Below are 17,735 nucleotides of genomic sequence, written 5' to 3'. Positions count from 1 at the left end.
TTATGTTTTGAAAGTTGTTCTCTCTTTAAACATTAGCGCTGATGATTCATGCCTTACCATAATAGCACAATCTATACTATCTGTCTTCATAAAATGCTCACAGCAGGATGCATCTTATTGAAGAGTGCTCTGATGCATGTGTGTGCGCGCGTGTGCGCGCGTGTGCGTGCGTGTGTGCGTGCGTGTGTGTGTGTGTGAGAGAGTGAGAGCGTCTGTGCAGTACTTTGTGGAGGAAGTGATTTGCTCAGTAAATTACATTATTCGAGACATATTTCACTGACAGCACGGTAGATGAACCAATATTTTTGTGTCCTACAGATGTTACAAACCCTCAGCATCATAGAATAAGTTCATGGGGCTGCTTTACCAGCACTAAATACTGTTTTTGTGCCAAATAGTAAATACTTCTTTGCAGCCCGAAGCATTAACTTTGACATGTTCTTTGTTTATAGATGCTACTATATCTTACCTACTGTACCTTCCTTGTTCACAGGAACTGGAGAGAGTGACAGCGTTGCAGACTAACCTGCAGCTGGCAGCAGTCATTTGCACTAATGCAAGGAGGTAATAGTGTTCTATCAGATGATGCTCTATCTGGGCACTAAATGAACTAGCTACTGAAATAGCCCATTCAAACCACATCTACATACTAAGTGCTTTTCTCATATTTGTGATAACATTCCTTCCCTTCATATATTCTTAGAAAATGGTCATAAATGTCAAACTATCCTTGAGACAAAGTCAAAAACATGCAACTATATATGATACTCTGTGTTCTGTTCGTTCTTTTTATTAGATTTGTTACTATGTTGTTGTGGGTGATAAGAAATTTTGTCTTCATGTGCCTGAATGTTTCGTTCCCGGTTCACGGCTCACCACAATGTAGTCCTGAGTAGTCTGAATATGTATTGGTGCTATGATCTCCCTGTCCTGTGTTGTCTTTTGCGAAGGCAACTGAGCGTGGCGAAGGAGGGATTCACAGGAGCCAGCCTGGGTCTACTGGCCAATCAGAGGAGACGACAACTCCTGACAGGCCTGCTTAAGTCACTGAGGACCATCAAGACGCTGGTAAAGTTTACACACTTAGTTTACATGCAAGGTATTTTGTTTGTATCATGTAAAGGGAGACCTTGATGGATAGACCAGAGAAACACCCAACAGCTGAGGTGTCCATAAGTAGGATCAGTAGCTCCAGTTCAGTTACCCCGCAGCTTTACCTCGAGCACGCACACTCTGGCCCACAGCTGAGTCTGACCTCTGGCCTCCCTTCAGAAAATTCTCCCTTAGTCCCAGGTAATTGCATGCTTTTCATCAGGTTGTTGTGCTGGAGCCCTACATGGGTTGCCGTTCTGATTTGGTTCACTTTCAAAGCCAAATTAATACCTGCCAGCATGAGTGCCTTGCCCTACACAGATTGTTCCAGCATCCAGCGTGACGCCTGTTTAATTAAATGAAGGCTAGATGAAACTCAGACAGTTGTCTACAAGCTATCCTTTGAATTAATTGCGTAAAGCTCAACATAATTCATGTGCACTGCGATCCTGAGGACATTTTTTAATTTCCCTGTCAAGTATGGTTCTTTATTTCTTTATTTGTGTAGTTATCACCTCTGGAATCTGACCTTACTACTTTAAGACTATCCCCTGAGCTGAAACCCGGTCATAAACACACTGTGTGACATGCCACAGTTGTGAAATGAATGGATGTAGTCTACAATAATCACCGCTACTGTTCCCCCGCACATGATTTAAAATTAAGATGAAAGCTAATCAGACGCATTCAGTTTTAATCATGTGCTCATTGGCTTTGATCATTTGCTCTAACTGTAATCATGAAAAGATTTAACCAACATGGTCACAGCAGGAAGGCATGTAACTAGTGCTGAACTAGGTAGCACGTGTCTTGTTAGTGATATGATGCTGCATTCATCTGTTCCTCTTGTCATTCTTCCCCGCACAGCAAAGAACAGATGTGAGACTCAGCGAGATGCTCGAGGTAGTGTAACCCTCTCTGCACACACAAACGCACACATTGACGCACATGCAGAGATATGTTTAGCATTGACTTGAAAGGTCAAACATCAGTATGGATCCTGCATCGAAAGCCAAACCCACACAAACAGTAGACGCTCTGACAAATGCCTATTGTGAAGGTCAGCTGGAGCACATGGAATGGATTTGATCACCACTGAATGTAATCCCTGGTTGTCGGCAGAGTATCTGCTGCAACATCCACTTTTAAGATCACAGAAGAAGTCGCACATAAAGCTGTTATCATTCAGAATAACCTAGAGGTGATATGGTATTTTGTTACCTTTTCAATCGATGTAATACAGACAAAGAGTACACTGTGCATGCAACCAGTCAATATACTGTGTTTTTTACATTCCCTCCCTGCTTCGTCTCTGTAGGAGGAGGACTACCCAGGTGCGATCCAGCTCTGTCTGGAATGTCAGAAGGCTGCCAGCACCTTCAAACACTACAGCTGCATCAGGTACGATTCAAACAGGTTGATCGAGTGACGTTTAGTTGAATCCATACGGGAGCAGGCATGGACTTTATTTTCTGCGGGTGGATGGAAAGGTTTCTGATCTTCATAGATCAAAATATGATAGAAATGTGATCGTTCTGAAGTCAAAACTAGGAAATTGGCCTCCTTCAAAATGATGAACTCATGTTGGACTGTAATTGATCTTGTCAAGAGGCTTTTTTATCCTCTTGTTAAGCTAATTGTCGTAGCCTTGTGGCTGTGCTGTTGCATTGGCTGTGATGTCAGATCAGTTTTTAAAATTCTTCTGCAATTACGGTTACCTTTAAGAAGTTTGTTGTTGGCATGTTTGGAATACAGCTGTCAGCTTTCTGAATATTATGGCTTATCTCTTACTGTGAGAGCCTGAAATTGTTGGATTTAAAAGTATGATAAACCCTCTTCTTTCTCTGCTGTTTAAAATAAGAGTGGGGTTTGAAAGTATAGGGTATATTGAGGATTGTGTGTGTGTGTGTGTGTATGTGTGTGTGTGTGTACACACCAGTGCAAGCTTGGCAATGTTGAGTACCAATCACCTCCATCCCTTTGATTTCCTGTGTAATTGTGCTCAATTTGTGGCAGTAGGTGGGTGCCACAGTGCTCCTTTTTGTGTATTGATTAAGGATTGATCAGGGATGCACATTATTGCTGGCTCTCTCCCTCTTCCTGCGACAACGTGCACAGACTCAGAATATTTTCTCAAGAGGTGTGTGGGAATGAGCATCTGTGGCTGCTCCCAACACATGCCAGCATAACACCGACACGATTTTTCCTGCTGTTATTTTTGCTATTTAGTCATGCGCGCAAGAGTGTGTGTTGGTCTGTTTGTGGAGCAGATTCTTCCATCACAAGACGGTGAGCCGCGTGTCAACAGAGCTCTGTGTAAACGCACACTTCCTCCGCAGATAACAGACCTTTTAAACAACGCTGAGCATCTGTGCTTCTACATTTAACCACTTCACCTGTCGGTTGGCCCGTATTTTTCTTCTCTGGTTTTCTCCAGTTTCTTTGCAACCAAGGTCTTGACAAAAAGTGCCAAAAAAAAGGGGCTGCGACTGTGCTGTTCGAGTGACAGAATGAGTGCTCAGAATGATCAATATGGCAACCTCATGCACAGTGGATTGTTGATAGTTGCGCGGAACGTTTCCTCCTGCTCCCTCCACATGCAGCTGCTGTATTTATATGGTTATCACTTTTGTTTTCGCAGTGTCATTAATTTACCATTACATTGCATGTCCATGGTAACGCACCCTGAATGTGCTGCGATGGTGGTTTGCAGAATAGATCCGTGCACCGTTTTCCACCAGCGCTACCACCCATTGCAACCAGCCTGTCAATGAGGGAAAGTGTCAAACAAATGATCAAACGTGCCTGTGGCAGCCGGATAGAAATTCGATTGCTCTCTTCACCTGTGCTTTCCTTTGCAGTATGCTAATACAGCTTCCTGTAGTGTCGTTGTTTTTAATGTTGGTGGATTGATCACACATCTGTCACGCTTTGCATCAGCATGCACTTTGTGCTTCGGCTCTCTGCCCAAAATTACTAGAACCTTGACTGCAGTGTCGCCCTCTCCAAGCAGCCAGTTGCCGGTCTGCTGCACTTTGATTCAACCTTGTAGCTTTGCTTATCCATGCACTGCTGAATGCCCTACATGGGGGTGTTGTTTCATGCCTGCCCTTCCTTTGTCCCAGGCCCCAACCCTTTTAAAGTCAGTACTGTTTTCACAAGAAGGCACTTACACAGCCCCATGCTCCGTCTCAGTCCATTTTCATCAGGCAACCCACATGGGCATCTGTTCGACAGCAAGACCCCCCACACGTCCGCACAGTATTCATAAACTCTAAACTCTACTGTGGCCTAAGAAAAAAAAAGGTGCAATGGAGCCTGGAGTGCCTCTGAAGTATTATGTGCTACACATAAGTAAGAGTAAATGGGAAACCAAGTACATTGTACTGTATGGCAGTAAACGATTAGCGTACAGACTGTACATGTTGAATTGACGTTTTTCCTCTTTTTACATGGTTTAAAGCAGCTACAAGGAGTTTTTAACTTCTTATGAAACAGCCTCACTTTAATACTGATGCCTCTGTATGACCTACTTAAGCGAACGAGACCATCGGCAAGAAGATTAGCTATTTCTATACAGTTATTCTTAATGCCTGTCCCTGGATCTGATTTCCTGTGACTGATCAGGCTAAAAGATTTACGGCACACAGACGGGAAGATCCTACATTAACCTTAAAAGAGCCATCAGTATAACGGTCAAGCAGGGCAGGGTTCCTATTTCTGCTCTGCAAAGTCCTGCATGTATTTAATCATAGGACACAAATCACATGATATTTGCACAATTAAAACCCACCTCCCATATGTGATGGGAGTAGACTGCGTGATGGTTGAGAGAAGAAGAGAGTGTTTGTGTTTATATTAGAGATTAAAAAAAAGTAAAAGAAGAAAAGTCTCACAAGTTTCACTTGCATCCAAAACAAATGCATCAATCAACTTCGTTATGACACGAGGCGGTTGTGCTTGTGGGCAACGTAGTCTTCATCCCTGGAAACACTATTGCTTTTGTCCACAGGGGGCGACAAAATCAACAGAAAATGGTTGTCCAGTTTGGAAGATTTCCTGGAAAGCTTAAAATCCAGAGCATAAATGCCTGTTAGGCTTTCATCTACCGAGTTTGCCCCCTCATCTTTACAAAATTTTACTCGCACAGCTCTTAACTTTCTAGGGATTTTTTTCTAGTCAGTATAGATCAAATTTGACTCTGGCTCAGGATATGCTTGTTATTTTGCACCAGCTGTCAGACAAATTATCAACGGGGTTATTCCAGGTGAAGCTCCTCCACTTCAGCTAATAGAGGGAGGTGGTTTGTTGAGGCTTGCTAATCTCCTCGAAGGACAGGGCGGTTCAGCTGCATGTTCAAGAGGAGCAAAGTGTAGGAAGAAGGGCAGAGGGCTCCTGCTTTAATTTCTGCATCTCAGATACACAAACAGTTTTGTCTAGGCTGCCCATCGTGACACTGCAAGCACTGCAGAAGTTCACCAATTTATTCAGAGCCACGTTGTGTACTTCCTCCGCTCTGTGCTTTGGAGTGTAGTTGCTTTTGGAGGTGGTGTGATTGTGTGTCAGTGCACATTTTTAAGAAGATCTCCGCGCGTGTCAGCTTTATTGGTGTTTCACTTGTGTTTGTGTTTACTTGCTGGCTTTTAACAGCCGGCACTCACAACAGCGGTGGACGTATTCAAAGTCTGGTCATTTACTTTTGAGTGGCATGTTGCTTTGGGGCTGTTTTTTTTTCTCTCTGCCAGGTTTGGTTTCACACATACAAATCCAGCTGAAGCACTGCGCATTTTGTCCGTCTCTCCATGTGTCACCAACATTACTTTTTCAGTTATGCGTGCATACTTGGATGACACAAGATTTTATTTTTATTTGCAGCCACAGTCGTTTTCATGATGAGCCCCAATTATACCGAGGTGCGTTCATTTCTCAAGCAGTCTTCTTTTAGTCAGACATGCTATCTGCTTCCCAAATGTCTTGATTTAATTGGATGTTCACGTAAACTCCTGGACAGAATAGTTAGAATAACAGAAAGGCGAGTCACCTTGCTTATTCTTTTATTAGGCTAACATAAATGGAAAAACAGTGACAGCAAGAAATTAGATATTCAAATTCTCGACTGTTGAGCTGAATGTTTCTGCTGTAAATCTCAATGGAGTTGGCATGCAAAACAATCTAATGAAGAAACAAAAACAAGAGGAGCACAGGAGTCTAATAGACCGATATGAAAGAGCCAGCTTCAGACTGTCAACTTTTCGCATAACCTTGTAGCCTATAAGTCAGAACTGTACCCTTTTTTCTTTTAACCTCTCCTCTTTTAGGTTCCCCATAACCAGCCATGTTTCACTCTTTGAAGCCCTTCCCCTGCCACTCTGTTGCCTCGCCGCCCTTGCAGCGGTGGTTAACATAACTCCAGCAAAAATTGCATTCTCACAAAATCTGAGCATCCGGCAGGACCCCGAAAGCACAGGAGTACACACATCGCCTGTTTAGCAAGTCAGCAGTCATGCGGAGGAACTTGCCTCAAGGCCCTGTGGACACCTATTGCCAGTGATAATTGAAAATGTGGTGGGGGAAAAAAACACCCTGATTTCCACGTAACTATTTAAATCCTTGAGTTCCCTGTGGGGAACAGATTGCTAATTAGGTTTTTCTCCTCATCTGTTATTTATGCATTCTGTGTGATCATGGAAGGGTGCCAGTATGCGGGGAGGAGCTGCATCTGTACACACATGAACACTCAGTGGACAACGTAATCTATAATAATATATACACAGTCACAGGAGGACTGGATAATGTAGTCACCTGGGTTATCGACTTTTAGTTGACCTTTTGTGTTGTTCTTGGAAAAGCCCAGAGAGTTCATAAGGAAGGTCAAGGCACTTAGTGGGTCGTTTAACTTGTATTGCATCAAGAATTCAAGGATCCGTGTGTGTGGCATGAGTTTCTAATAATACTCTAATACTCTGTTTTATGTCAGTTTAGCCTCATGGTTATGATTGGTAACAGGAGTTACCTGTTAGATGATGTTAAAGGAATAGTTCTACATTTTGGGAATTATCAATGAGATTAGATGACATGTGTGTCCACTAAATAAGGAGCCAGAGCTAACAGGTAGCAGCAGGTTCAGCAGGTACAGAGGATGGTATCAGTCTTCTCATCTAACTCAGCAAAAAAGCAGATAAGTGTATTTCCCAAATAGTCCAACATTTTCTTTAATGTGTGCCTTTTAGTTCCTATAACCAGTAGGTGTGAGTCGTTTAAGGCCCTGCTGCTTCCCTTTCCTTCATTTTAGTCAATCATTGTGATGCTGACTGGTTTGTATGCTGCAAAATTGCAGTTGTCCGCCTTGCTTTCAGGTGTGTTACCCCCAGAGTGCTGGTCTTGTAGGATGTTTGTTTTGTCTCATATGCTCTTCAAATACTGTTCAGTTTGTGGTTTAGCTTCTGTTACTCCAGCACACTGCAGCGTGGGAGTACACTCGAACGATCTGTGATGAACAGGGCATTTATCCTGTTGGCCTCTGCTCCTCTGGTGCACCTCCTCAGTGTGGCTGCTAGAGCTGTAAGCCTTTGTTTAGCGCTCTCCTGGGCGCTGCATATGGACATTCAGATGCATGTCTTCAGCAGCCAGGACCTGACATTGATCTGTTCATCCCTCTGTAGTTGAGCCAGCTATGATTTCTTTATACTGGCTTCCACTTGTACTTTCCACTGAGGATACTGGCTGTGACTTGCCCTGCTGAGCTCGTAGCTGAGAATGTCTGGTGTTATCTTTGCTGTGGCGCATACCAACACATTGGATTCAGTTAGAGTGTGGTAGTAAGGATGATTGTGAATAGTTCTCCGTCGACATCTGCTGTGTCATACTGTTTGACTGTAAACTATCACTCTGTTGTCAGCATTTTGACTACATAACATCCGTCACATATCATCCTGCATCTGTCTGTTCTTTCACATTGTGCTGCTTTTTTTTTTTTTTTTGATAGTGAACGCCATCAGTCAAATTCTTTATTTCCTGTTTGGCATGCTCGTTTTCGTTACCTGCTTTCCAAACGACCTGTGGGACTCAATCTGCAGTCTCCTCTCAGCCCCCTCCTCCTCACTCTGCTTGCTTGATCCCCAACTGAAGCTAAGGTGCTTAATTAGCAATTTGTTAAGGACACTCTCTCCCTTGGGCCACTGTGGTCTCACAAGGCACTACGTAAGAGCAGGCTGACCTGACAAGGACCCCGAGCAAAGCAGGGACAGAGGCAGAGAACGGTGGAACAGAGGGTGATTATGAATGGGTGCGGTGCAGGGGGAGAGTCACAAGGGAATTGCTGGTGCCTTGGGATGGCAAAACAGTCGTCATTTCTGTTGCTACTTCGCAGCTTTTGAGTTGAAAGCATTTTTCAGGATGAGGCAAAATCCGAGCACGCTCTCAGGATGTGGAGGCGTTTTGTGTCTGTGATAGTCTGGTAGACGTACACACTTAATCACTTACATGTATGTCCGATTGCTTTTTGCCCTGTTTGTATGAAGGAGGAGAAATGGAGGAAGTGGTGCTCCTGTAGATGGCTTTGTTAACGTGGACATATAAACAATGTCGCATTCTGCTTCCAATAATAATTACTTTCATTCATTGATTTATCGAATATTGGTTGATGGCAATTTTCATTATTGAATGTCTGAATTTGACATTTTTTTTCGAAAACATACAAAAGATTTGCTGGTAACAGATTGTCAAATGTGATGATTTGCCTGATTTTTTTCTGTTTCGTATCATTGGAAATTGACAGTTTTGACACTTGGTCATGCAACAAACAAATTTGATGTCGTAACTTGGGATCTGCATTTGCCATTAATATCTTAAGGAGACACTAACAAAGTGATTATTTGATATTCGACTCAGCAGATTGCATGTCCTGCTGCAGAATTGAGTCGCTAACCCACCTGCTTTTTGTCCCCACAGCGAATTGAATTCCAAACTACAAGATACTCTGGAGCAAATAGAGGTTTGTGCTTCTCTGCTTTTCTCTAATTCCATTGTTTGAGAGCAATATCAGTAAAGAGACCTTCAGCAGTGAATAATATTTTGCTCTAACCTTGTAATTTTCCAGAAGCCCTCATCTGAAAGAAGCAATTTATACTTCATTTTGACATTTTGATAGTTTGGCTTTCTCATTCTGGGTCTGCCAAATATTGACACGTTCAGAAAGTCGTTATTGTGAGTGCGCAAGCAAAGTAAATTATATCTGTTTCATCTCTAGCTGTGTCGTGATACTTGTGTGTAATAAATTGTATGCAAAGCAATTTTCTCTGCACCGCTGCTGCTGCGCCTCAGTAGATTAATTACTTGCAGTTTTGTCTGTACACAAGAAACAGGCGTGCTCGCACACCCACACATACATGGCCATGCACCAAGGTGCTCGTTTGTTTACCTGTCAGCATGAGTTTGTGATTAAGCAAAGCAGGATCCTCTAAAATCATGAAGGTAAACACTTGCACAAATGATTTAGGTATCGAACACCTTCATCTTAAGAGTGCTCAGAACCAAAATCACTCACATAGATATTACATATACTCTGCATATACGCATATCCATCACCTGCTGTCCGGGCCCTTCATAGAAAAGTCAGTCAACTGAGTGAAGCAATTTTTCTACATTGAAATCTGTCCTCAAAGCGTGATTAGGCACAGTGGAAACACAGATGATGTATAATTTGTGATATTTTGTCGCTGCTGTTCAGTGTGTACTATTGTTTGATGCAGTTGGCAATGGGCGTCACTTTAAGTTAACAGGGTTTTCACTGAACATAGTGTGAGTCATGAAAACCAACAACCATTTTCCATCTTTTTTTCCCCCCACTGCACATACTGTATTTAAATAGAATACGCATGAATAGTTTCTGTGTGAACGTTGTAGGAAAGTGAAAATGAATTGCTTTCAGCTCGTTCATTCTCATTGTCCTTGGACACACATTGCTGTCTGCCACAGCAAGCACCGGGGGATGCCAAATATTGTACATGTACTGGATTTGATAATCAAATTACCGTCATAAAGTACCATTAAAATGCCAAAGAAGTTTGAAAATTCCACACCATATAATTACACCAATTTGCAGTGGCGCCAGTTTATTTCTTCGACTTTTCTCAAGGTGCTCTGGACGATGAAAGAGAGCGTTCATTGTGTCAGCAGCAGTCATTGTGTCACGTTTAAGTGCAGCTTTAAACATAGGGCTGGAGAAAATGCATGTGGATGCAAGGTGATCGATCTCTTAGACTTTACCAGCACTGTATTCTTTGAGGTCGACTTATTGTGTCAGGGTTACTGTACTTGCTTGTGTCTTTCTTTCTTACTCTTTTTTTATGTCTTTGTCAAAGACTTACACACACACACACACGCACACACACACACAGTAGCAGTATATATGTATACCCACACCCACATCCTATTACCTGCCCTTGGCCCTGTGGTAGCTATACATCTGCACATCTCTACTCTATCTAATCCCGGTCTTAACATCGATAATCCCTTTCTTTTCTCTTCCCCTCACTTTCCCCCTTACCCTTTCCTTTGTCATCTATTTCTGGCTCCAGGAACAGCTTGATGTTGCCCTGTCGAAGACCTGTAAGCACTTTGATGTTTCGCACTACACCAAGGTCCAGCTGGCCTACACACTCCTGGGCAAGACGCAGGTCAGTGGTTTGACTTGTCTACAGGGTCACGGGGAATATCTTAACGTGGTGGGATGTTTGACTGGTGATTTCTTTTATTGCTATTGCTATTGCTATTGCTATTTTTTTTTTTTTTTTGGAGGGGGGGGGTTAAATGGCAGCAGTTGTTAAACGCTTGTCATCTGTGCTGTTCCCCTCTTTAACAGTATTTCAGGTTTGTGTACAGTTAGTCAAAAGCATTGTTGTTTCCTTGCTTTCACAACCTTTTGCCACAGTGTAGATTAGAACACTGAAAACACAGACAGGCCGGTTAAACCATCAAAGAAAACACGAGAATGTAATTTATTTATTGAAGTTTCTCTTTGTTATTTTTATTCTTTCTTGCCTCAGTGGAGTGTTTTTGCTCCAGTGAGTGAATTCAGGGTCTTTTCATTGGAGCACAAAACACTGTAGGCTACAAGGCATGCATGCCATCCTTTGTGATTGTCCTCTGCTTACTGTCAATCAACTGACAGTCACAGAATCAGCCACAATAGGAACAGAGTTCTCCGAAATAATCCTTGGATGATATAACATAAGCTACCAAAACGGCTGAGATGACGCTGTCACGACAACACGTGTGTGTGGGACATTTTTTGCAGTTCATTTGAAGCTCTAAAACCTCTATCTTAAGAAGGACAACAAAAAATATTGTATTTTCTCTTAGAAATATTTTAGACCTCCAATGACACAAATAATAACTTTTATTATGAGCTTCTTTCTGTCTGACACTCCGTTGCTCCTCATGTCCATCCCAGCCCTCATATTTGCTGTCAAAAAGCGCTGATTGGTAAAGCCCTAGCCTCTCTCTTTCATAGCCAACGAACTCCATCATCATCTCCAGCGTCTCATTTGGCCCTCATCTCTTTCTTGTGCCTTGACATCCTTCTTTCCTTTCTCATAGCCTGACTCTGTGCTTGCTGCGTAGGTGTGCTTAGGTGTACCAGTGCTGTCTGGTATGGGTAGTAAGTCAAGGTCTGAGTTGTGAGGGAGGATTATACACTTTGTGCTTACATTATCCTTGTCATCCTTGAAATATTTATTACGTTCCTGCTCCGAAAAGCAGGAGAATTTGTGGCTGTGTAACAGCTGAAATGGCATCCAGCTGTGCACCATCATATTAAATGATGATGAGGCTGCTGTGTCCATAACTCGTAACACCTTTCGGCCAACTTTGTATGGACTTTGTGATTCCACAGATGCTGTTCCATTCCTTATCCAGCATTTTGAACCCCTGCACTCGCACATTTTTGCTGAGCCTACTGGTGATGGTAATTAAAGTCCAGGAGGGTTCAGTGCTTATGGCTTATAGTGGATGTTGGAGCTGGGCCACATTATACCTGGTGGATGTGTGGATACTTGCCAGTCTTAAATTGAGTTACACAGGGTAAATTAATGTTCTGCAAACATGGCATTTTACTGTACAGCTGTTATAGCACCAGTGTGAATTCTGTTAATTAATGGGATAGACATTCTAAAATACAATTATGTCACCTTCTCCACATTATGCTTGGCAGCACTAATGCGTGGGGGCATGTGAGGAATTACTGGAGAAAATGGAAATCAAGGTGTAGCCGTCAATCGTCGCATAACCAGAGCAACCGAAAAAGAGCCTCATTCTCGTCCTGGCACAACAACAAACATAGTGTGTCATTATTATTCTAAACTTGCACCAATGTCAGTGTTAATAAATATGCTATGTATGCCTCTTGACATTAACAGCTATTCTTGAGGCAGAGGCTGCCCCATTGAGGCTTGTTGAGAATGAATAATGTTTTTCTTTTGACTTTGATAATAAGAAATTTCGGACTCGAAAGCTAACCAAGGAGCTGTTACTGACTGCCTCTTGCCGAAGTGCTGGCTTTTGTTTTCATCTTTCTTTGCCTTTATTCTCTTGTGTGCACGAGATCTGTTTGTCACATCCGTCCTGTATCTGTGTCTCTCTCCTTTTCACTTTGAGTCTGACACTTTTCAGATGGATACATAAATGAACTGTGTCATTCAGTAGGTACTTTAATCAGCATCACAATGCTTTTGACACACAGCAGCATACCACCTCAGACCATTTGCATTTTCTTTCCCCTGACATTGGTCCCTTCGCTCTCACTCTCATTACCTGGCTCGGGTGCACTGGCTGTTCATAGCCTAATGAGCCTGACAACCAGTGTGCTTTTCCAACATTTGTCTCAGTGAAACATCTGCTAGTTTGGTATAAGTAGCGGCAGAAGAATGAGTCTGCTTGCTTTTGCTGTTGATTAACAATTATGTCTACAGACTAATGGCTGGAGATTATGATGGCTTTGTACAGCCAGCAATTTTCTGGGTGTTTTTCAGAAAGATGAAGTGAAACGCTCTCAGAAAAGAGAGAAGAAATGTTTGAACTACTTTTGTGGCAGCAGAAATGATGTGGGTAACATTTTGCAGTCTTGAGCTTTCAGTAAGAAAATCTAATTGCACAACAACACACACATTACCTATAGGGTTTAGTTAATACTGTGCCCACAGTCTGCGACTCTGTTGTCCTCATTTCACAAGGGTCCCAGAGCGAGACTGTGGGTGGGAAGCTGCAAAGCAGAAAATGATGCTATATGTAAGTGGACTTTGAAAGAGAATAAGTGTTAGCAGACTTGAAATTGAAAAGGCACAAACGGTGCACGGTGCAGTGGAGCAAGTTTGTACACAGATGTTTTATGCCTCCGCACAGGCAGCAGCCTGGATTTGGACTCAAGGATGAACTGATTAGATGTTGTTATTCAAAGGTCACTGTGACCGCACAAAACACATTTTTGACCATAACTCCAGAATTCATATTTTAATTATGATGAAATTTCACACAAATGATAAAATGACAAAGTGATGACATTTCACATCCAAAAGGTCAAAGGTCAACTTCACTGTGACATCATAATGTTCTGTAAAAACACCATAACTCAGGACCAGAGGGGGAGATTGTGACCATATTTCACATTTGGTCAGATACAGGATGACACTAATCTTGTGTATCCACCTTGAAACTGTGCTGACTGTATAGATCTTCTGTGCTGCCGGGTTGAAGATGTATGCGAAGCATCCACGTTTTACAATTTGTAGCTTCTTTGCAGCAGCATCTGTATTTGAAGCAGTGCAGTCACCACAAGCTCATCGGTTCTGCTGATATTGAGCTTCAGGTGATTGCTGTCGCACCATGTGATGAAGCTCTCTATCAGTCCTCTGTGCTCCTCTGGAAAAAGAGTCTCTCAGTGAAGACAGCATGTTTCTCACTGGAAATTATTCACTAGAGTCATGCACATTAATATAGTAATAACTTCCATTTAGCCAAAAAAGACACAGCGAGAAATACTGTACGAGAAACACTGTACGCTACCTGCCCACGACCCATCGGCAAACAGTCAAAATTAGCAACCAGTTGGCGAACATAGTTAAGTTTTAAGGAACTGATATCTCCCTCAGGAGTTTGTGGAAACCATAACAGAGACATGCATTCAGCAGGTGGCCAGAAACTCTATTCCAAATTAATGCTAATGTTGCTCTTCCTGCTTGCTAACATGTTAACAACAGCTTGTCGCGCTGCCCCCGAGTGGCCAAAAATTCCATGAATGCAGCTTAAAGGAGGAAATTCACTGCCCATAGTTGAATTTAAGCCAAAGTAGAAATGGAAGGTTGTTTTTATCATGTTCAATGTGCTAAATTTAACAGTGTAAGAGCAATTGGGGAAATTTCCTTTAAGTCATGACCCCCTGATAATGACTCATTTTGATGAAATGGCTCCGTGTGTTCCACATGAGATGAATGGTGCTGCAAGTGATCGGCGCTGAAGGCAGTCCGCTGCGCTACCATACATGTCACTAATATGTCTCTGCTATTGTGTTTCTCTGTTTGTTCCTTGCTCTTATTGTTTTATTAATGATACTTTCCACTGCGAGCTGGTTTCAGAAAAGTGAATCATGGAAACTGGAGACAAAATTGCCCATATTCACTTGGACTTGAACACTGCAGTTCCCAGGGTAGACAGTTATCCTCATTTTCCCTCATGCCATCTTGTGTAACTAACATAACACGTCTGCAAATAATTTAAAACACGAAGAACAGCATGTGTCTCCAAGAAGTTTGATTTCCAATTTCCCTGCTGTTTGCCTTTTCACAGATCCACACTGGCAGATGTCAGTAACATCCTGACATTAATAGTTTTCATAACAGTGTGCTTGGCTGTCTCTGCAGACTGCTATGGACCAGCTGCACATGCACTTCACCCAGGCCATCCACAACACCGTGTTCCAAGTGGTGCTGGGATATGTGGAGCTATGTGCCGGCAACGCTGATACCAAGTTCCAGAAGATGCAGTACAAGGACCTGTGCACGGTAAGGAGAGGAGTGTGTGTGGCTAGCCAATTTATTCCACCAGTATTCACTCATTCTGTCTGTAATTGAGCAGCTTTCGGACCAGAAAAGGATCACTCCTCTTTGTTAGATGCCAGTGTGAATATCAGCCGCTTCTTTAGTCAGTTAAGTGAAAATCTGAATAAAAACACCACCAGCAACATGTTGAATGGACTCTGATAACACTGCTGGGCCCACACTCAGACACTGTGTTACTCACATTACTCCTCTGGCTTTCTTACTGCCTCGTAGCCAAGCGAAAAATGCCTTATGCCTCTCTACAGATTCTTCATAATAGAGTGAAATGAAGGAGGAGAAGCGAGCGTGGAGAAAGTGATTGAGACAAAGGGAAAAATAAAGTCTATCGTAGGCCCTCACTATGAGATAATTAATCTTGCTCACAATACAGAACCAGTGCACTGCAGCAGCAGCACTTTTTGACTGGGCTCTCCATACTGGCCCATACGCCCCAGTTCCCTCTCTGCCTTCCCCCCCCGATCAAAATAAATCACATTTGCATAGCCAGCGAGCCATACTTTCACCAATTCATCATGAACTGGCTGGGAATGAGTTCTCTTCCCTCAGGGTCATGCTACAGTGTGACCCACAGTGTGGACGGGTATGTAGAGGTGTAGGTAAAGGTTATCCCTGCCAGATCGGAGAGTGCAGTTTGTTTCTTTACATTTTCTCCTGATATGTCAGCTGTCAGCATTTTTTTCCTCTCACACCCTCTAGCTTTAAGTTTGGCCTTGCTGTTTAGCTGCACAGCTTGTACTAGAGGCATCGCCCACTGTGCTCTTATCTACAACAACCTGCTCTCTATCTGTTACCTTCGTGCTACTTCTCCTCCTACCTACCCCAGTTGGTTAAGTGAAGGAAGGAGCAGTATTCAAGTCATAGAGGCTGGAGGTTCCAGGCCAAGGACCAGGGTTTAGATCCCGAAGATTTAATGGTAACCTGGCAGGCAAGATGTTTTTACTGTAAGAGCTAAATAAAAGTTTAAAATATCAGTTGGCACCATGAAAAGATGTCGAAAATGGACTGAAATAGGTTTGGTGGGATATCAGAAATTTTTGCTTTCTTGGCATTGATAGCCAGCATAGGCTTGTTGCAGGAGTAGTATCGCTGGTTGCACACGTTGCATGGGACTCCCCAACAGAATAAGACTGTGGGTGTGATAAAGTGATGCTGATTAAAGAGTTCTGTCTCACTGTTATGGGGTGAGAGCTTACTTGCAGGGAAATTTAGCCTGTTAGCTAAAAAGAGTCTCTCAGCTCAGCTATTAATATCTCATAAACTGTGATTTTTTTTTTATTATAGGCTCTTTAATGTGAGATTGTCAGGAAGTAATCTTCCTCGATCAGAACTTGAGATTGAGTTATGGTGAAAAACATCTAATATATATTCAAGGTTTTGTTCCATGTAGAACTCATGTTTGTTTTTAATCTGTCATCTGAAATGAATTTCACATGATAGTTGTTGTTGTCGTATGTAGTATATTTTATATAAAGTGAAACAAAATATTTTCCAAAGTGACATACTTAGCTGTCCACTTTTTTCTCTGTCATAGATCCCCTGAAATACTGTGTGCATGGGTCTGCACAGTAGTTACAGACACATCCTAATGTTTACTTGTGTTTGATAAATACCCTGTCAGCATGCCGTTTTGCCTGGATGATCCCACTATTACCACAAACACATATGCATGGACTGTACAAACACTCTTACCAACTTTAGATTGATGGGATGTGTCGTCACACTTTGGGCTGTGTGATCATGATTGATAGGGCAAATGAAGAGGTATGTGGACACGCACGCACAGTTTATTTGTGTGGCTGACGGCATTTTCAGCCTGTCTGCAGACAGTTTTATGGGGAGATCAAGTTTTTTGCTTGCCTTTACTCCTCGCGGTACATTATTTTATTTAAGGCACTTAGTGTATATAACTGCCTTTAAAAAAGAGAACTAATTGAGGTACCCATGTGAAGTAAATGTCTTGCCTATGTGTTACTCACACTGGACTGAGGTGGTCTTTGAAGAGGTGCTGATGTTCGTTCTGAGACTTCTGAGTATAAAAAATGTCCTTCAGTGTCCCTGTCTGATGTTGTTTGGGATTTTACAGCACAGAGGCTGGTTAGTATGAAAACATAGATGTAGCAAGTTCTGGTTCAAATCAACAGACAGGCTGAAAATGTGAGATAAGCTAAGCAATACTGTCTGCACTTTGGAGAATGACTGTTGTTCTGCTTGTGAGAAAAGCATCGAACCCTCACCTGCTCCAGTTGAACTGCTTACCAGAGAATGTGTTCATGTTGGGGTTCTGTGTCAATGGGAAACTTGGTGTTTGTGGAGAAGAGCTACTCTCACATAGCCAAGTCTATCTTCACACTTGGTGCAGTGCTGGCACTGGAGAAAGGTCTGGCTGTAGAGGAAAAAATGCTTTGGCTTGTTTGTATTTCTTCAAACCCGTCACAATCATCTTGGGTGATGCCAAGCCCAGGAGGAACTTGTTTCGGTACAACATTTGCACATGGGGAGACAAACCCTTGCATTATAAAATGGCTAAATCCC

The 17,735-nt window shown here is 42.5% G+C and overlaps 1 protein-coding gene across 1 annotated transcript in view; it reads left to right on the top strand.

The window, feature by feature from the left end:
* The window catches only part of vps50 (VPS50 subunit of EARP/GARPII complex), a 96,074-nt gene that overhangs the window by 21,433 nt on the left and 56,906 nt on the right, over positions 1-17,735 (top strand). The window contains exons 6-12 of the mRNA XM_076754342.1: positions 494-564; positions 951-1,068; positions 1,960-1,995; positions 2,411-2,493; positions 9,043-9,085; positions 10,671-10,769; positions 15,006-15,146. Of these exons, the coding sequence (XP_076610457.1) occupies positions 494-564; positions 951-1,068; positions 1,960-1,995; positions 2,411-2,493; positions 9,043-9,085; positions 10,671-10,769; positions 15,006-15,146 (591 nt within the window). The remainder of the gene's footprint in view (positions 1-493; positions 565-950; positions 1,069-1,959; positions 1,996-2,410; positions 2,494-9,042; positions 9,086-10,670; positions 10,770-15,005; positions 15,147-17,735) is intronic.

The sequence above is a fragment of the Chaetodon auriga genome, chromosome 17 (genome assembly GCF_051107435.1).
Source record: "Chaetodon auriga isolate fChaAug3 chromosome 17, fChaAug3.hap1, whole genome shotgun sequence".
Lineage (NCBI taxonomy): Eukaryota > Metazoa > Chordata > Actinopteri > Chaetodontiformes > Chaetodontidae > Chaetodon > Chaetodon auriga.
This window is presented reverse-complemented; position numbering and strand designations above follow the sequence as displayed.